The sequence below is a fragment of the Gymnoscopelus braueri genome (assembly GCF_963280865.1).
Source record: "Gymnoscopelus braueri genome assembly, contig: SCAFFOLD_60, whole genome shotgun sequence".
Taxonomy (NCBI): Eukaryota; Metazoa; Chordata; class Actinopteri; order Myctophiformes; family Myctophidae; genus Gymnoscopelus; species Gymnoscopelus braueri.
In genome coordinates, this window is record NW_027660796.1 from 286,634 (window position 1) to 308,146 (window position 21,513).

At 43.4% G+C, this 21,513-nt stretch overlaps 1 protein-coding gene across 1 annotated transcript in view; it reads right to left on the reverse strand.

The window, feature by feature from the left end:
- The window catches only part of LOC308081182 (retinal guanylyl cyclase 2-like), a gene marked incomplete at its 5' end in the record, with an annotated part of 60,972 nt that overhangs the window by 36,927 nt on the left and 2,532 nt on the right, over positions 1 to 21,513 (reverse strand). The window contains 9 exons of the mRNA XM_080457573.1: positions 454 to 529; positions 846 to 863; positions 981 to 1,159; positions 2,957 to 2,997; positions 3,351 to 3,500; positions 6,389 to 6,544; positions 9,240 to 9,382; positions 12,219 to 12,374; positions 13,868 to 14,098. Of these exons, the coding sequence (XP_080313699.1) occupies positions 454 to 529; positions 846 to 863; positions 981 to 1,159; positions 2,957 to 2,997; positions 3,351 to 3,500; positions 6,389 to 6,544; positions 9,240 to 9,382; positions 12,219 to 12,374; positions 13,868 to 14,098 (1,150 nt within the window). The remainder of the gene's footprint in view (positions 1 to 453; positions 530 to 845; positions 864 to 980; positions 1,160 to 2,956; positions 2,998 to 3,350; positions 3,501 to 6,388; positions 6,545 to 9,239; positions 9,383 to 12,218; positions 12,375 to 13,867; positions 14,099 to 21,513) is intronic.

The following is a 21,513-nucleotide window of genomic DNA, read 5'->3' on the forward strand; positions in this document are numbered from 1 at the left end:
AAACCTAAACATTATGAGGGCTCGTACGTCCATCGTCGTTGTTTATAAACAGCATCCGATCGCGGATTTTAATGGATATAAAAATGTTGTGACCGGTTCAAAAGGCTATAGGCAGTGGGTGAGTACATTATGATTTCTCGTCGTGGAGTCTACAGCTTAAACAGCGCCGCGCAGCTTAACGGTGAGACTTCTGGCACCGAACGTAATCTGTTATTATCAAATTCTGGCACAGAATGTGTTAAGTGTGACTTTATAAATGTGCAGATACTCTGTAAACACTTATACTGTATGTTGGTTTGTTTACTTTAGGCTGTTTCTGTGTCCTCTTCTGTTTGTGTGTGTGTGTGTGTGTGTGTGTGTGTGTGTGTGTGTGTGTGTGTGTGTGTGTGTGTGTGTGTGTGTGTGTGTGTGTGTGTGTGTGTGTGTGTGTGTGTGTGCGTGGATGTGTGTCACCTGAACCAGTAGACAGCTCCTCCAATCAGAACACAGAAGAACAGGAACATGAACACCAAGGTGGCTGAATCCATTCCTAAAAAATAAAATAACATAAATGTTATTAATGTTTATATTAAAGCTGTACTAGGTCGTTTTTTTATATAACGTGTCACTGGTATATTTAATACCTACTTTATTATTACATCATATTACATGATATAATGATTCCCCCCACAGACTGATACTCCACTATTCTGTATGTTTCCCTTTGTTACGGCCGGGGGGGGGGGGGGGTCTGGGTTAAACCAACAGAAGCTCTCAGAGGGGGGGGGGTCTTACATCCTGTACAGGCCTGGTCTGGGTTAAACCAAGAGAGGCTCTCAGAGGGGGGTGGGGGGGGGGGGTCTTACCTCCAGTACAGGCCTGGTCTGGGTTAAACCAACAGAAGCTCTCAGAGGGGGGGGGGGGGGGGGGTCTTACCTCCAGTACAGGCCTGGTCTGGGTTAAACCAAGAGAGGCTCTCAGAGGGGGGTGGGGGGTCTTACCTCCTGTACAGGCCTGGTCTGGGTTAAACCAACAGAAGCTCTCAGAGGGGGGTCTTCCTCCTGGGAACAGAATGGATCGTCCCAAAGACCTGAGTCCTCCGACCGTTCCATAAGAGTTCATAGGAGACAGAGTGTGTGTCGGAGTCAGTCTGTCTCCATCACTGTTTAGCAGCACATACCTGTAATAACATGATTATTAACATTATTATACCTGTAATAACATGATTATTAACATTATTATACCTGTAATAACATTATATTATACCTGTAAATACATTATTATTATTATTATTATTATTATTATTATTATTATTATTATTATTATTATCTTACTACTATATAATGTTATCTTATCTTACTACTATATCATTGACAAAAGCTCCGAAAGTTCGGCAGCGATTTACAAGCACATGATCACTCCACATGCCTCCAAGACCCGTCACAGACCTCCATCAGTGATCGGACTCTCGGTTTGATTGATTCTCTGATTTGCCTATAAGACCCTCAGCCTGATCTGGCAGGTTGCCATAGCAACCAGATACAGGAAGTCTGACCTCTTTATCACATGACCGAGGTTGGGAGGTTGGGACTAGAGGTTAGGGCCGCAAAGCAAAGCGGGGAGGGAGGAGAGGGGAGGAGAGGGGGAGGAGAGGGGGGAGGAGAGGGGGGGAGGAGAGGAGAGGAGAGGAGAGGCCCGAGAGGCCGGACTTCGCATGACGTGTGTGCAGAGCTATAATTAGGCCAGGTCGCCGTCATGGTTCAGAAATCTCTCTTACAGAGCCATGCCACGGAAAATAAAACTATCTCTGGGCCGTCGGACCCGAGACGCCAAGCGCGAGTGTTTCCGTCGTGCAGGAGAACATCTAAACGCAACACGCTGTAAAAGCAAGAGCGTAAAGCGTAAAAGGACCACAAAAAAGGATCCAGAGAGAGAACACTATTCCAGGACACAGTCAAAGAAGCTGAAACCTGAGGTTCCTGACAAGCGGCAAATGTCCAGTCCAGTGTCAGACAACTTTGAGGGATGGTACAATGGTAATGCTATGTTGACTTTGAGCCACGAAAACGCCAACAGGGTAGACAAAGAAGTGGAACAATACAAAGTGGGCACAGGAACAAACGATGATGATGTCAATATTTTAGGAACACCATTAAAGAACGAGGAGGAAATTGACTATTTAGAAGGGATGACAGTCGAAATGGTTTGGGACAATGAAGAATTTGAACAATGGTGCAAATTAATGTTTCCCACCGGAAACAAAACTGTTTCCCACAAGATTGACTATTTAGAAGGGATGACAGCCCATAGACAGCCCACAGAGACAGAACACTATTCAAGGACAGAACAGAACGAGGAGGAAATTGACTATTTAAAAGGGATAACAGTTGAAATGTTTAGGAACGATCAACGATGAGGAGTTTGAACGATGGTGCAATAGCGATGGTGTCTTAACTTTGAGCCAAGAAGACACCAGCCAAGTAAATAGGGAAGAACTTGAACAATACAATGTGGGCAAGGATAAAGAGGAGGATGATGTGAATCTGTTACACAAACCACTAAAGCACGAGGAGGAAATTGACTATTTAGAAGGGATGACAGAGGAAATGTTTGGAGAGTTTGAAGCGGCCCTGACATCTGATGAGTTTTGGACTCTGTCTGGACCAACCTCGGATCGGGCGGCCCTGACATCTAGTTATTATAATAGTCAGTCTGTCTCCATCACTGTTTAGCAGCACATATCTGTAATAACATTATTATTATTATTATTATTATTATTATTATTATTATTTTTATTTTTATTTTTATTATTATTATTATTTTTATTATTATTATTATTATTATTATTATTATTATTATTATTATTATTATTATTTAGCAAATAATAAAAAAGTAATATTTCGAATAAATCATGGAGAATAAGTAATGTATCTAATAAGTAATATAATAGTTAGTAATATAAATTACTTTCACATACTTGGCCAGTAAGCCCCGCCCCTCATGGCCTCCATACAGCATCTATAGAAGAGAAGGACAGTGAGCTTGTAGATCTGATATTTATTATCTATAGAGAAGAGAAGGACAGTGAGCTTGTAGATCTGATAGTTAGTATCTATAGAGAAGAGAAGGACAGTGAGCTTGTAGATCTGATATTTATTATAGAGAAGAGAAGGACAGTGATCTTGTAGATCTGATAGTTAGTATCTATAGAAGGACAGTGTGAGCTTGAAAATCTGATATTTAATATCTATACTATAGATATTAAAGATCATTGTAATTAATATAATTATCATAATTATATGAATGATTAAGTATTATAATTGTCATAATTACATGAATAATATAATAATATAATCATAAATCAATTTGACCTGGTTGAAGCCGCGGAATTCAAATCCTCCGTCTGATTGGAGGAGCTGGTTGCCTGTCACCCACTTCCCGCCCCCTGCCTGGCGACGCTCTTCTACAGCCTTAGCAACGTAATAAATCATGTTGAATATCGTCCCGAATAACGGAGAAACCTGAAAACATATAAATACATATATAAATACATACAGTATATACATACACATGCAAATATATAAATACATATATAAATACATACAGTATATACATACACATGTAAATATATATAAATACATATATAAATACATACAGTATATACATACACATGTAAATATATATAAATACATATATAAATACATACAGTATATACATACACATGTAAATATATATAAATACATATATAAATACATACAGTATATACATACACATGTAAATATATAAATACATATATAAATACATACATTATATACATACACATGTAAATATATAAATACATATATAAATACATACATTATATACATACACATGCAAATATATAAATACATATATAAATACATACATAATATACATACACATGTAAATATATAAATACATATAGTATATACATACACATGTAAATAAATAAATACATATATAAATACATACAGTATATATAAACACATGTAAATATATATAAATACATATATAAATACATACAGTATATATATATATACACATGTAAATATATAAATACATATATAAATACATACAGTATATATATATGTTACAGGGAAATTGGAGAACCAGGGAAATTGGAGAAGGCGCGCTCGTTTTTACCACCCACCCAGCAATTCTGCAGAAACAACACTAGAGGGAGCCACGAATCCAAGCCACGAGCCAGGCTTCCCAACTAAAGTGCACAAACATATACGGCCGCGACCACACACACACACACACACACACACACACACACACACAACAAGCAGCCCTTCGGCCGGTCAGCGTGGGCACTCGCGCCTCCTCGGCCTCAAGCTCTGCTGAGTCGGCGCGCCTCCGTCATGGACAATAACTATTATCACGTGTGCGTGTGAACGCGTGTTCAGCGTTCCCCTAGCGTAGCTTCCTGGTTGCTATGTGGGGAGGAACAACAAAAGACAGGTCCGCGTCGCATCAAAGCCCCGCGTCGCGGCGCCGTCTCCTGATCCTCCTCCTCCTCCTCCTCCTCCTCCTCATCACGCCGCCTCGCATCAAAGCCCCGCCTCGCAGCGCCGCGTCCTCCTCCTCCTCCTCCTCCTCCTCGCGAGCCTCACGTAATAAACCCCCGCCTCGCAGCGCCGCGTCCTCCTTCTCCTCCTCCTCCTCCTCGCGAGCCTCACGTAATAAACCCCCGCCTCGCGGCGCCGCGTCCTCCTTCTCCTCCTCCTCCTCCTCCTCGTGAGCCTTGTGTAATAAACCCTGTCTCGAAAAGCCCCGCCTCGCCCCGAAGCCCTCTGCCTAAAAACGAGCGTCTTCAATTTCCCTGATTCTCCAATTTCCCTGTGACATATACACATGTAAATATATAAATACATACATTAATACATACAGTATATACATACACATGTAAATATATAAATACATATAAATACATACAGTATATACATACACATTTTAGTTTTTTAGATGTCAACTCCATAAGATGGCAGATCTGACAGAGTTGACATCTGACAGAGTCTGACGGAGTTGACAAACTTCTATATGTTTTTCAGTCAACAGCACAGTCGTAGTGAGCAGACCATTTATTATTTATTATTATTATTTATCATTTGTACAGCACAGTCGTAGTGAGCAGACCATTTATTATTTATTATTATTATTTATCATTTGTACAGCACAGTCGTAGTGAGCAGACCTTTATTTTTTCAACATTAATCAGAGTTCTCTTAATGCTAATAAAATAACAAATTTTATACCATAATTTGCATTTAGTTTGGATTTACAGACTTTTTATGGTTGAGACACAACTGATAGCAATATTATTTGATGCATTTATCCAAAACCTTTAAGGCTTACAATAGCTTCAAAGCTTTCCTGCCTTTTTAAACCAGGACGTGAGACAGGGAACCTTAGGATATAGTTAAGCCTGTTTATGCCTGATTAAATGATGTTTCTATAGGGTAATACCCTACCCTAACCCTTAGGATATAGCTAAGCCTGTTTATGCCTGATTAAATGATGTTTCTATAGGGTAATACCCTACCCTAACCCTTAGGATATAGTTAAGCCTGTTTATGCCTGATTAAATGATGTTTCTATAGGGTAATACCCTACCCTAACCCTTAGGATATAGCTAAGCCTGTTTATGCCTGATTAAATGATGTTTCTATAGGGTAATACCCTAACCCTAACCCTTAGGATTTAGCTAAGCCTGTTTATACCTGATTAAATGATGTTTCTATAGGGTAATACCCTACCCTAACCCTTAGGATATAGCTAAGCCTGTTTATACCTGATTAAATGATGTTTCTATAGGGTAATACCCTACCCTAACCCTTAGGATATAGCTAAGCCTGTTTATGCCTGATTAAATGATGTTTCTATAGGGTAATACCCTAACCCTAACCCTTAGGATTTAGCTAAGCCTGTTTATGCCTGATTAAATGATGTTTCTATAGGGTAATACCCTACCCTAACCCTTAGGATATAGTTAAGCCTGTTTATGCCTGATTAAATGATGTTTCTATAGGGTAATACCCTAACCTAACCCTTAGGATATAGCTAAGCCTGTTTATGCCTGATTAAATGATGTTTCTATAGGGTAATACCCTACCCTAACCCTTAGGATATAGCTAAGCCTGTTTATGCCTGATTAAATGATGTTTCTATAGGGTAATACCCTAACCCTAACCCTTAGGATTTAGCTAAGCCTGTTTATACCTGATTAAATGATGTTTCTATAGGGTAATACCCTACCCTAACCCTTAGGATTTAGCTAAGCCTGTTTATGCCTGATTAAATTATGTTTCTGTTGAAATCTGACGGAGTTGAAAAAAATCTTGGAAACAACTTAAAGGGGACATTTCTTGTGTTAAAGGTGAAAGGTCACCTCAGTGGCGGCCATAGCAGAGCGGATCTCTCGGTTAAGCTGAGCTTGACGGAACGCTTCATAGAAACTCTGCTCTGAATCCATGGTAACGGTTACCACGGCGCTGTACGCATGCCGGAGGCGGGTACTGTTGGTCAGCTGAGGGAACACTGTGTCCTGATTGGATGAAAAAAACAACAACATTACATTTGTTTAGCTATTTACAGATGCAACCTAGAAACCAACGTGTTCACATAACAACCACTGTGTTCACCTGGCAACCAACGTGTTCAACTAGCAACCACTGTGTTCACCTAGCAACCACTGTGTTCACCTAGCAACCACTGTGTTCACCTAGCAACCACTGTGTTCACCTGGCAACCACTGTGTTCACCTGGCAACCACTGTGTTCACCTAGCAACCACTTTGTTCACCTGGCAACCACTGTGTTCACCTAGCAACCACTGTGTTCACCTAGCAACCACTGTGTTCACCTAGCAACCACTGTGTTCACCTAGCAACCACTGTGTTCACCTAGCAACCACTGTGTTCACCTGGCAACCACTGTGTTCACCTAGAAACCACTGTGTTCACCTGGCAACCACTGTGTTCACCTAGCAACCACTTTGTTCACCTGGCAACCACTGTGTTCACCTAGCAACCACTTTGTTCACCTGGCAACCACTGTGTTCACCTAGCAACCACTGTGTTCACCTGGCAACCACTGTGTTCACCTAGCAACCACTTTGTTCACCTGGCAACCACTGTGTTCACCTAGCAACCACTGTGTTCACCTAGCAACCACTGTGTTCACCTGGCAACCACTGTGTTCACCTGGCAATCACTGTGTTCACCTGGCAACCACTGTGTTCACCTGGCAACCACTGTGTTCACCTAGCAACCACTGTGTTCACCTAGCAACCACTGTGTTCACCTAGCAACCACTGTGTTCACCTGGCAACCACTCTGTTCACCTAGCAACCACTGTGTTCACCTGGCAACCACTGTGTTCACCTAGCAACCACTGTGTTCACCTGGCAACCACTGTGTTCACCTGGCAACCACTGTGTTCACCTAGCAACCACTGTGTTCACCTAGCAACCACTTTGTTCACCTGGCAACCACTGTGTTCACCTAGCAACCACTGTGTTCACCTAGCAACCACTGTGTTCACTTAGCAACCACTGTGTTCACCTAGCAACCACTGTGTTCACCTGGCAACCACTGTGTTCACCTAGCAACCACTGTGTTCACCTAGCAACCACTGTGTTCACCTGCCAACCACTGTGTTCACCTAGCAACCACTGTGTTCACCTAGCAACCACTGTGTTCACCTGGCAACCACTGTGTTCACATAGCAACCACTGTGTTCACCTGGCAACCACTGTGTTCACCTAGCAACCACTGTGTTCACCTGGCAACCACTGTGTTCACATAGCAACCACTGTGTTCACCTGGCAACCACTATGTTCACCTAGCAACCACTGTGTTCACCTGCCAACCACTGTGTTCACCTAGCAACCACTGTGTTCACCTGGCAACCACTGTGTTCACCTAGCAACCTCTGTGTTCACCTGGCAACCACTATGTTCACCTAGCAACCACTGTGTTCACCTGCCAACCACTGTGTTCACCTAGCAACCACTGTGTTCACCTGGCAACCACTGTGTTCACCTAGCAACCACTTTGTTCACCTGGCAACCACTGTGTTCACCTAGCAACCACTGTGTTCACCTGGCAACCACTGTGTTCACCTAGCAACCACTTTGTTCACCTGGCAACCACTGTGTTCACCTGGCAACCACTGTGTTCACCTGGCAACCACTTTGTTCACCTGGCAACCACTGTGTTCACCTAGCAACCACTTTGTTCACCTGGCAACCACTGTGTTCACCTAGCAACCACTGTGTTCACCTAGCAACCACTGTGTTCACCTGGCAACCACTGTGTTCACCTGGCAATCACTGTGTTCACCTGGCAACCACTGTGTTCACCTGGCAACCACTGTGTTCACCTAGCAACCACTGTGTTCACCTAGCAACCACTGTGTTCACCTAGCAACCACTGTGTTCACCTAGCAACCACTGTGTTCACCTGGCAACCACTCTGTTCACCTAGCAACCACTGTGTTCACCTGGCAACCACTGTGTTCACCTAGCAACCACTGTGTTCACCTGGCAACCACTGTGTTCACCTGGCAACCACTGTGTTCACCTAGCAACCACTGTGTTCACCTAGCAACCACTGTGTTCACCTAGCAACCACTTTGTTCACCTGGCAACCACTGTGTTCACCTAGCAACCACTGTGTTCACCTAGCAACCACTGTGTTCACTTAGCAACCACTGTGTTCACCTAGCAACCACTGTGTTCACCTGGCAACCACTGTGTTCACCTAGCAACCACTGTGTTCACCTAGCAACCACTGTGTTCACCTGCCAACCACTGTGTTCACCTAGCAACCACTGTGTTCACCTAGCAACCACTGTGTTCACCTGGCAACCACTGTGTTCACATAGCAACCACTGTGTTCACCTGGCAACCACTATGTTCACCTAGCAACCACTGTGTTCACCTGGCAACCACTGTGTTCAAATAGCAACCACTGTGTTCACCTGGCAACCACTATGTTCACCTAGCAACCACTGTGTTCACCTGCCAACCACTGTGTTCACCTAGCAACCACTGTGTTCACCTGGCAACCACTGTGTTCACATAGCAACCACTGTGTTCACCTGGCAACCACTATGTTCACCTAGCAACCACTGTGTTCACCTGGTAACCACTGTGTTCACCTAGCAACCACTGTGTTCACCTGGCAACCACTGTGTTCACAGTTTAATTAGTATGTTAATTAGTATGTTAATAATTGCCTGGTAAGGTAAGGCATACAACAGGGCGTCATATGGAATAAACACGTAGCCATCTGCAATCATCCCCATGTCCAGAGCAGCCAATAGGAACTCTCTCTGGTCTTCTCCACCAATCAGCAAAGAGCTCATACACATGATGACCACTAAGAGAAGAAAGTGTTAAAAATCCATCAAATTACACTCTAATTGCATCTATCATAATCACACTGTTTAAACTCATTTATATTCATAATCACACTGTTTAAACTCATTTATATTCATAATCACACTGTTTAAACTCATTTATATTCATAATCACACTGTTTAAACTCATTCATATTCATAATCACACTGTTTAAACTCATTCATATTCATGATCACACTGTTTAAACTCATTTATATTCATAATCACACTGTTTAACACTCGCATGACTGAGGTTTCATACTCCTCCACCAAGCCTGAAAAAATATCATTTTGATCCCCAAATCAGGCTATCCTATTGGCCACTGTCTCCCTCTGTTCTCCAGACTAGTTCACACTTTCTCCCCCAAACAGTGGGGGGTTCCATTGTCTTCTAAAAAACTGAGAGTTGAAAATGGGTTGCCAAATTTTGAGAGAGAAATAAGCAGGCAGGTCTATGAAAGTGTAGGCAGTAGGCTAGTGTGTATTTCTATCTGTCTCCTATATGTCATCATGATTTGTGATTTGTGTATGTGGGGATCTCATTTTTACTTCCATGCAGTGTTGATTTCGTTAACGTCAATTTATTTGAAAATAGCAGATCTACAAGCTCACAATGCATGCTTGTAGATCGGCAATTTTCAAATAGCCAATGTACGTCGCGATGCGACGCGTTGTGAGTACAGTACAGTCAGTGGTGGAAAAAGTACTCAAATTCTGTACTTAAGTAAAAGTCATTACGGGGGGTCATCAAACACACGGAGGAAAATGAATGAATAATCCTTTCTGCTGATCAGATCAGAGCCAAAAAAAAGTTATTTAGCTAGTTTCTACTGTTTTTCAACTCGCGAGTTGATGCCTGAAACACCAGGCCTGCTCACAAATGTGTCAATCCTGCGCAAAATATCTGATCTTCATGCATAAAACAGTTGCTGCGTGACAAGCTGTATGCTTGTAGATCCAATCTTTTTCCACCGCTTTGCAGTGAAAGGGAAAGTAGAAAATGGGTCGCCAAATTTTGAGAGAGAAATAAGCAGGCAGGTCTATGAAAATTTTACTGCATACATTGTGCCTTTCTGTGTGTCTCCTATAGGCTATATGTCATCATGAGGACCGTTAGCACCTGTTAGGACATCTTCCATACATAACACTACTACAAAGGTTCCAATCTTTCGGCCATTACAGAGGAATGCACTGAAATCCATCCTTGAATAATGTAAATGTGTGCAATTTAGTAGCTACTTCGTTACAGGTCAGTCAAAGTCCAGAATTAAACAAACAACACAAAATGAAGGAAAACATTGCATTGTATTATGGGGTTTATAGCCGAGGCTAATTTGCACCTAATACCTAAGACCTAATAAAAAATGTGTAATTCTGCTATAAATCTAGTAGCAGCAAGCGAACTATAGTAACTTGTAAACAACCCAGTGTGCAAACTGTGCACAAAACACGTGGGCAGCTATATTATTATTACCATTATAATGTAATTATATATATATATATAATTATAATAATAATAATAATAATAATAATAATAATAGAAAGACGTGAAAAACAAGCCCAAAGTCGCTTATAATAAGCAGACATGGCAACATGGACTTTGAGTCTGCTCGTCTACGGGCCGCTCTGCGGGGGTCTAGAGTCTCTTGCCTGGGGGAGAGAGGGGGAGAGCGGTCAATTTAGCCAAAATATAACGGTTGGGATGGTATATATGGTATATATTTCATATTTATAATACGTTTCAGAAGAAAAAAAAAACGGAGATGATTTGAAACAAATATTTAGGAAAAGTCATGAAAGGGGAACTTTCTCAGAGCTTCATGAGAGAAGATAATCCACTTTAAATTCTCAAAATCGGTCATATTGATAGCTTAGTCATGCAAGTGTTAAACTCATTCATATTCATAATCACACTATTTAAACTCATTCATATTCATAATCACACTGTTTAAACTCATTTATAATCATGATCACACTGTTTAAACTCATTTATATTCATAATCACACTATTTAAACTCATTCGTATTCATAATCACACTATTTAAACTCATTCATTTTCATAATCACACTGTTTAAACTCATTCATATTCATAATCACACTGTTTAAACTCATTCATATTCATAATTTCAATGTGGGCTACTTGGGTACCAAGTGGGCATGGGCTTGAACTGGGCGAATTATAAGGGTCCCATATGGTTTACATACAGGCTAGCTGGGCATGGGTTGGAACTGGGTAAGCCTATTCCGTGCCCATAAGGTTTAGATATGGGCTAACTGGCCATGGGTTGGAAGTGGGCAAGCCCATGTAGGGCAAACCCACATTCTGGGGCTGATTTTCTTTGCTGGTAGATACAACATATACAAGTTACGCAGGAATCCCTCCAGCAGCAATTTGACCGTTTAGTTCATTGAGTTCATTGAGTTCATTTAGTTCATTTAGTTCATTGAGTTCATTGAGTTCATTGAGTTTATTTAGTTTATTTAGTTCATTTAGTTCATTGAGTTCATTGAGTTCATTTAGTTAATTTAGTTCCGAGAGGTTACAAACTGCGACGCGACCAAAACCAAAGTTGTTCTTTAAACCCTCAATACTTAGTAAACTTAACCTTTGGCTCTGTATTTGGTCTGCTTTCTTCCCTCTACACCAATTGTTGTGAGCTTGTAGATCTGCTATTTTGTACCCACCAGAGATGCTAGGGTGCAAGTGGTTAATGTATAAACGTTCTATCACAGACCCAGAGCCTCTATCTCATATTTATTAATTTAATGTAATTATGAGTTAATTAAAATATACTAATTAAGCTTCCAGACTGACCTTTGACCCCAACCGCTTCTTTAATGGCCCTCAGTGCTTCTCGAGGCCCCTCCCCCTGCCCAGACTCCATGGTAACCACCGAACCAATCGGCAAGCCCAGAGCTCTGAGGGCCGAGGCCACTTCCTGTGCCGTGCCCTCCCATAGGTCAGATGGTCCTGTGATGTCAAACACACACACACACACACACACACACACACACACATGCGCACACACACACACACACACACACACACACACACACACACACACACACACACACACACACACACACACACACACACACACACACACACACACACACACACACACACACACACACACACGTCGTGTATCAGTATTCAAGACTGATGAATATGAAGTTAATATGCTATTAATACACTATGAACACAAATTGTTAAGAAAGTTCCATGTTAGAGTGTGGGGGAGAACAGCTGTCTGCAACAGAGGTAAATAGGTTAAAACTCTGGGATCCTGTCTATTGTCTTAGGTGCGAACTTAAGACACCACACCCAGCCGAGTTCTTTGTTCCCAAAAAGGCATTGTAATTATGCGATCTAATCACGCATGTTGCCATGTCTCTCTCTCTCTCTCTCTACAGCCGGCTGTTAAAGAAATAGACTTAAACTGAATTATTGTAAATTATAACTAGCTCACAGTAAAAGCTTATTCTATAGTAAGTACACAAGTGTGAACAAATGTGGTTGGGGAGAAACCAGTTTGTTGCATGTAGACTTTTCTTCTTGAATCTAAGGAAAACGCTAAGTCCTTTTTAAATCATCTCTTTTGTCTAAATCATTCATACAAAGTTGAATACATATATGTGTGGTCTTATTTTGAAGGTAACAAGGTGTTAAACAAAGATTTCGTAAAATGAGCTTGTGTAAAAATGCAGTTTGATAGATAAATGTTATGTGTTAAAACCAAGACAGATTGTGTGACCCATTGTGTTGACTTCCTAGGCCCTGCCCAATGATTCTATTGTTTCTAGAAACCTGTTTGTGAGTGGTCAGAAGGAGGTCCTAAGGAAAATATCTGTTTGCTGATAACATAGTGCTATGGTGAGAAACAGGACTCTATGTGATTTTCGGCTACACACAGTTGTCACGTTCAACAGGACAAAGCAGGTCCTATGAACAAAGATGCGGAATACAACATTGAACCCTGTATTTGTTGCCTTTTTGACAATAAAAAGATTGTTGGAAATGACTGCCTCGGACTTTAAAGGATTGTGATTTATTACCACCCAGAGAAACATGTCTGCTTCCGTCTTCCAAAATGGGCTCAGTTTACCACACACACACACACACACACACACACACACACACACACACACACACACACACACACACACACACACACATACATACATACATACATACATACATACATACATACATACATACATACACACACACACAGACACAGACACAGACACACACACACACACACACACACACACACACACACACACACACACACACACACACAGAGACAGAGACAGAGACACAATTCGTAGGAGTAATCAGCCTCGTATATATATATATATATATATATATATATATATACACAAACACACACACACACACACACACACACACACACACACACACACACACACACACACATATACACACACGTTATGACTTACCAGCCACCACAGCCACATGGGCCCAACGGAAATGTCTGAGGACAGCAAAGAGAACTCTGCTAGGAGGGGTGATAGGAGGCAGGCTGGGCCAATCAGCTTCCAGACAGCCCGGGGACGCCAGCCCCGCCTCCCAGTGCTCGGCGAATAGGGAAGCAGCATGGCAGAGGGCGGGGTTAAAGGGTCCGATGTAGGCGTGGCCATCTCCCTCCATGTCGGCCAACTGAGTGACAGCTGTCAATCATAAATATAAAAAAGACATGTTGGAATTCAAATACATTTTAAATATAATACTTTTAAATTAAAATGTTCGTCACATTTTAGTCATCTGAAATGTTTAGTATTTAGTCTAGTTTTAGTCAACAAAACTTTTCTCTCTCTACACTACATCTCTGGGTGCTGTCATCCACTCCCATGGCTTTTCCTACCACTGCTATGCCGATGACACCCAACTAATCCTCTCATTCCCCCCCTCTGATACCCAGGTGGAGACACGCATTGCTGCTTGTCTGGCTGACATCTCGGAGTGGATGTCGACAAACCACCTGAAGCTCAACCTGGACAAGACCGAGCTGATGTTCCTCCCGGGGAAGGGCTGTCCGCATCGAGACATGGCCATCACCATTGATAATGCTGTGGTGACCTCAACTCGGACTGCGAAGAATCTGGGTGTGACCCTGGACGATCAACTGACGTTCTCGGCAAACATCGCATCAGTGACGAGGTCCTGCAGATTCCTGCTCTACAACATCAGGAGGATTCGCCCCTTCCTCACGGAGAAGGCAGCCCAGGTGCTCATCCAGGCTCTCGTCATCTCCCGCCTGGACTACTGCAACTCCCTCCTTGCTGGTGCTCCGGCATCCGCCATCAAACCCCTGGAGCTTGTTCAGAAAGCTGCGGCTCGTCTGGTGTTCAACCGCCCCAAGTTCTCCCACACAACCATCCTTCTCCGCTCTCTACACTGGCTCCCCGTAGCGGCTCGCATCCAGTTCAAAACCCTGGTGCTAGCCTATAGGGCAGTGAAAGGAACAGCTCCTTCCTACCTCCGGGCTATGGTCGATGCCTACACCCCTGCCCGACCACTTCGGTCTGCCACCTCGGGGCGACTGATTGCCTCGTCACTCAAGGGTCCTTCTGGCCGATCCACACGGTCACGACTCTTTTCTGTTCTGGCCCCACAGTGGTGGAATGAACTTCCCACTGATGTTAGGACAGCAGAGTCACTGCCCATATTTCGCCGCAGACTGAAAACCCACCTCTTCAGGAAACACTACCCTTCCTCTCTGCCTGACCTACTTGTTGTTAACTAGTTGTACGAACGCTTGTTTTCTATTGCTGTATTGTTTATTGGATTATTGGATTGTTTATTGGATCTTGTTTAGTCGATACACTTACTTGTTTTAGCTCATGCTCATTTGATTTAGCTATTTTGTCTCATCTGTTTAAGGAAATAGGTAGCTGATATATTGCACTTTTACCTTAGCGCTAGGTATACTCTTGGTTGCTTGTTTTTGCAGAAAATGCACTAAAGACTTCTGGTGATTAGTAGTTTTCATTCCCTACCTATGTTGAATACACTTATTGTAAGTCGCTTTGGATAAAAGCGTCTGCTAAATGACTGTAATGTAATGTAATGTAAAAACATATTTTGGCGGGCCTCGATGGCGTCATAATGTCGTACGTAGCTTTGTGCTAAAATAAAATTGGACAAAGGGCCCAATTGTCAAGATCTCTATAAAGGAAACCCCCAGAAATGTGACAACACGCCTCTTTCCATCCCCAGCAAAGTGTTCTGCAGAGTTATCCCGGCCGGAAAGAACAGGCTTTGAAGGGGCAGAAGATGCATAAACCACATATTTGCAGAGAGCGGAATCCCTAAAGTGGCCTCAGCTGGACACTGGTCAGTCAGCTGGACACTGGACACTGGTCAGTCAGCTGGACACTGGACACTGGTCAGTCAGCTGGACAATGGACACTGGTCAGTCAGCTGGACAATGGACACTGGTCAGTCAGCTGGACACTGGTCAGTCAGCTGGACAATGGACACTGGTCAGTCAGCTGGACACTGGAAACTGGTCAGTCAGCTGGACAATGGACACTGGTCAGTCAGCTGGACAATGGACACTGGTCAGTCAGCTGGACACTGGACACTGGTCAGTCAGCTGGACACTGGACACTGGTCAGTCAGCTGGACACTGGACACTGGTCAGTCAGCTGGACACTGGAAACTGGTCAGTCAGCTGGACACTGGACACTGGTCAGTCAGCTGGACACTGGACACTGGTCAGTCAGCTGGACACTGGACACTGGTCAGTCAGCTGGACACTGGTCAGTCAGCTGGACACTGGACACTGGTCAGTCAGCTGGACACTGGACACTGGTCAGTCAGATGGACAATGGACACTGGTCAGTCAGCTGGACACTGGACACTGGTCAGTCAGCTGGACACTGGACACTGGTCAGTCAGCTGGACAATGGACACTGGTCAGTCAGCTGGACAATGGACACTGGTCAGTCAGCTGGACACTGGACACTGGTCAGTCAGCTGGACACTGGTCAGTCAGCTGGACACTGGAAACTGGTCAGTCAGCTGGACACTGGACACTGGTCAGTCAGCTGGACACTGGACACTGGTCAGTCAGCTGGACACTGGACACTGGTCAGTCAGCTGGACACTGGACACTGGTCAGTCAGCTGGACACTGGACACTGGTCAGTCAGCTGGACACTGGACACTGGTCAGTCAGCTGGACACTGGTCAGTCAGCTGGACACTGGACACTGGTCAGTCAGCTGGACACTGGACACTGGTCAGTCAGCTGGACAATGGACACTGGTCAGTCAGCTGGACACTGGACACTGGTCAGTCAGCTGGACAATGGACACTGGTCAGTCAGCTGGACAATGGACACTGGTCAGTCAGCTGGACACTGGACACTGGTCAGTCAGCTGGACAATGGACACTGGTCAGTCAGCTGGACACTGGACACTGGTCAGTCAGCTGGACACTGGACACTGGTCAGTCAGCTGGACAATGGACACTGGTCAGTCAGCTGGACAATGGACACTGGTCAGTCAGCTGGACACTGGACACTGGTCAGTCAGCTGGACACTGGACACTGGTCAGTCAGCTGGACAATGGACACTGGTCAGTCAGCTGGACACTGGACACTGGTCAGTCAGCTGGACACTGGACACTGGTCAGTCAGCTGGACACTGGTCAGTCAGCTGGACAATGGACACTGGTCAGTCAGCTGGACACTGGACACTGGTCAGTCAGCTGGACACTGGTCAGTCAGCTGGACACTGGTCAGTCAGCTGGACACTGGAAACTGGTCAGTCAGCTGGACAATGGACACTGGTCAGTCAGCTGGACAATGGACACTGGTCAGTCAGCTGGACACTGGTCAGTCAGCTGGACACTGGAAACTGGTCAGTCAGCTGGACACTGGTCAGTCAGCTGGACACTGGTCAGTCAGCTGGACACTGGAAACTGGTCAGTCAGCTGGACAATGGACACTGGTCAGTCAGCTGGACACTGGACACTGGTCAGTCAGCTGGACACTGGTCAGTCAGCTGGACACTGGACACTGGTCAGTCAGCTAGACACTGGTCAGTCAGCTGGACAATGGACACTGGTCAGTCAGCTGGACACCAAAGGGGAAAGGTAAACGAGGCCGGCCTAAGATAACCTGGCGCAGAACTGTAGAGGGTTACCAACTGTAGAGGGTGAGCTGCTGGACATGGGTCTCTCGTGGGGGAGGGGTCTCTCGTGGGGGAGGGGTCTCTCGTGGGGGAGGGGTCTCTCGTGGGGGAGGGGTCTCTCGTGGGGGAGGCACAACTGGTTGCCAAAGACCGTGATAGGTGGAGGAACATTATTGATGCCTTCTGCATGCGAAAAGCACATATAAAAGTACGTTTGTCAAAGCTAAAAATATCCGATCTATCGGTAAATCGGCTATTTTCAGAGCGTGACACCAGAGATCAACCAAGCATAAAATGACTTGTCTTAGTTCTACTGGATCTCTTCTCCACTAGTCTTAGTTCTACTGGATCTCTACTCCACTAGTCTTAGTTCTACTGGATCTCTTCTCTTCTCCACTAGTCTTAGTTCTACTGGATCTCTTCTCTTCTCCACTAGTCTTAGTTCTACTGGATCTCTTCTCCACTAGTCTTAGTTCTACTGGATCTCTTCTCCACTAGTCTTAGTTCTACTGGATCTCTTCTCTTCTCCACTTGTCTTAGTTCTACTGGATCTCTTCTCCACTAGTCTTAGTTCTACTGGATCTCTTCTCCACTAGTCTTAGTTCTACTGGATCTCTTCTCTTCTCCACTAGTCTTAGTTCTACTGGATCTCTTCTCCACTAGTCTTAGTTCTAATGGATCTCTTCTCTTCTCCTCTAGTCTTAGTTCTACTGGATCTCTTCTCTTCTCCACTAGTCTTAGTTCTACTAGATCTCTTCTCCACTAGTCTTAGTTCTACTGGATCTCTTCTCCTCTAGTCTTAGTTCTACTGGATCTCTTCTCCTCTAGTCTTAGTTCTACTGGATCTCTTCTCCTCTAGTCTTAGTTCTACTGGATCTCTTCTCCTCTAGTCTTAGTTCTACTGGATCTCTTCTCCTCTAGTCTTAGTTCTACTGGATCTCTTCTCCACTAGTCTTAGTTCTACTGGATCTCTTCTCCACTAGTCTTAGTTCTACTGGATCTCTTCTCCTCTAGTCTTAGTTCTACTGGATCTCTTCTCTTCTCCTCTAGTCTTAGTTCTACTGGATTTCTTCCCCACTAGTCTTAGTTCTACTGGATCTATTCTCCTCTAGTCTTAGTTCTACTGGATCTCTTCTCCACTAGTCTTAGTTCTACTGGATCTCTTCTCCACTAGTCTTAGTTCTACTGGATCTCTTCTCCTCTAGTCTTAGTTCTACTGGATCTCTTCTCCACTAGTCTTAGTTCTACTGGATCTCTTCTCCACTAGTCTTAGTTCTACTGGATCTCTTCTCTTCTCCTCTAGTCTTAGTTCTACTGGATCTCTTCTCTTCTCCACTAGTCTTAGTTCTAATGGATCTCTTCTCTTCTCCACTAGTCTTAGTTCTACTGGATCTCTTCTCCACTAGTCTTAGTTCTAATGGATCTCTTCTCTTCTCCTCTAGTCTTAGTTCTACTGGATCTCTTCTCTTCTCCACTAGTCTTAGTTCTACTAGATCTCTTCTCCACTAGTCTTAGTTCTACTGGATCTATTCTCCTCTAGTCTTAGTTCTACTGGATCTCTTCTCTTCTCCTCTAGTCTTAGTTCTACTGGATCTCTTCTCCACTAGTCTTAGTTCTACTGGATCTCTTCTCCACTAGTCTTAGTTCTACTGGATCTCTTCTCTTCTCCTCTAGTCTTAGTTCTACTGGATCTCTTCTCTTCTCCACTAGTCTTAGTTCTACTGGATCTCTTCTCTTCTCCACTAGTCTTAGTTCTACTGGATCTCTTCTCCTCTAGTCTTAGTTCTACTGGATCTCTTCTCCACTAGTCTTAGTTCTACTGGATCTCTTCTCCACTAGTCTTAGTTCTACTGGATCTCTTCTCCTCTAGTCTTAGTTCTACTGGATCTCTTCTCCACTATTCTTAGTTCTACTGGATCTCTTCTCCACTAGTCTTAGTTCTACTGGATCTCTTCTCCTCTAGTCTTAGTTCTACTGGATCTCTTCTCCACTAGTCTTAGTTCTACTGGATCTCTTCTCCACTAGTCTTAGTTCTACTGGATCTCTTCTCCACTAGTCTTAGTTCTACTGGATCTCTTCTCTTCTCCACTAGTCTTAGTTCTACTGGATCTCTTCTCCACTAGTCTTAGTTCTACTGGATCTCTTCTCCACTAGTCTTAGTTCTACTGGATTTCTTCTCCACTAGTCTTAGTTCTACTGGATCTCTTCTCCACTAGTCTTAGTTCTACTGGATTTCTTCTCCACTAGTCTTAGTTCTACTAGATCTCTTCTCCACTAGTCTTAGTTCTACTGGATCTCTTCTCCACTAGTCTTAGTTCTACTAGATCTCTTCTCCACTAGTCTTAGTTCTACTGGATCTCTTCTCCTCTAGTCTTAGTTCTACTGGATCTCTTCTCCACTAGTCTTAGTTCTACTGGATCTATTCTCCTCTAGTCTTAGTTCTACTGGATCTCTTCTCCACTAGTCTTAGTTCTACTGGATCTCTTCTCTTCTCCTCTAGTCTTAGTTCTACTGGATCTCTTCTCCTCTAGTCTTAGTTCTACTGGATCTCTTCTCCACTAGTCTTAGTTCTACTGGATCTCTTCTCCACTAGTCTTAGTTCTACTGGATCTCTTCTCCTCTAGTCTTAGTTCTACTGGATCTCTTCTCCACTATTCTTATTCTACTGGATCTCTTCTCCACTAGTCTTAGTTCTACTGGATCTCTTCTCCTCTAGTCTTAGTTCTACTGGATCTCTTCTCCACTATTCTTAGTTCTACTGGATCTCTTCTCCACTAGTCTTAGTTCTACTGGATCTCTTCTCCTCTAGTCTTAGTTCTACTGGATCTCTTCTCCTCTAGTCTTAGTTCTACTGGATCTCTTCTCCACTAGTATTAGTTCTACTGGATCTATTCTCCTCTAGTCTTAATTCTACTGGATCTCTTCTCCACTACTCTTAGTTCTACTGGATCTCTTCTCCTCTAGTCTTAGTTCTACTGGATCTCTTCTCCTCTAGTCTTAGTTCTACTGGATCTCTTCTCCACTAGTCTTAGTTCTACTGGATCTCTTCTCCACTAGTCTTAGTTCTAATGGATCTCTTCTCTTCTCCACTAGTCTTAGTTCTACTGGATCTCTTCTCCACTAGTCTTAGTTCTAATGGATCTCTTCTCTTCTCCTCTAGTCTTAGTTCTACTGGATCTCTTCTCTTCTCCACTAGTCTTAGTTCTACTAGATCTCTTCTCCACTAGTCTTAGTTCTACTGGATCTCTTCTCCACTAGTCTTAGTTCTACTGGATCTCTTCTCCACTAGTCTTAGTTCTAATGGATCTCTTCTCTTCTCCACTAGTCTTAGTTCTACTGGATCTCTTCTCCACTAGTCTTAGTTCTAATGGATCTCTTCTCTTCTCCTCTAGTCTTAGTTCTACTGGATCTCTTCTCTTCTCCACTAGTCTTAGTTCTACTAGATCTCTTCTCCACTAGTCTTAGTTCTACTGGATCTCTTCTCCTCTAGTCTTAGTTCTACTGGATCTCTTCTCCACTAGTCTTAGTTCTACTGGATCTATTCTCCTCTAGTCTTAGTTCTACTGGATCTCTTCTCTTCTCCTCTAGTCTTAGTTCTACTGGATCTCTTCTCCACTAGTCTTAGTTCTACTGGATCTCTTCTCCACTAGTCTTAGTTCTACTGGATCTCTTCTCTTCTCCTCTAGTCTTAGTTCTACTGGATCTCTTCTCCTCTAGTCTTAGTTCTACTGGATCTCTCCTCCACTAGTCTTAGTTCTACTGGATCTCTTCTCCACTAGTCTTAGTTCTACTGGATCTCTTCTCCTCTAGTCTTAGTTCTACTGGATCTCTTCTCCACTATTCTTAGTTCTACTGGATCTCTTCTCCACTAGTCTTAGTTCTACTGGATCTCTTCTCCTCTAGTCTTAGTTCTACTGGATCTCTTCTCCACTAGTCTTAGTTCTAC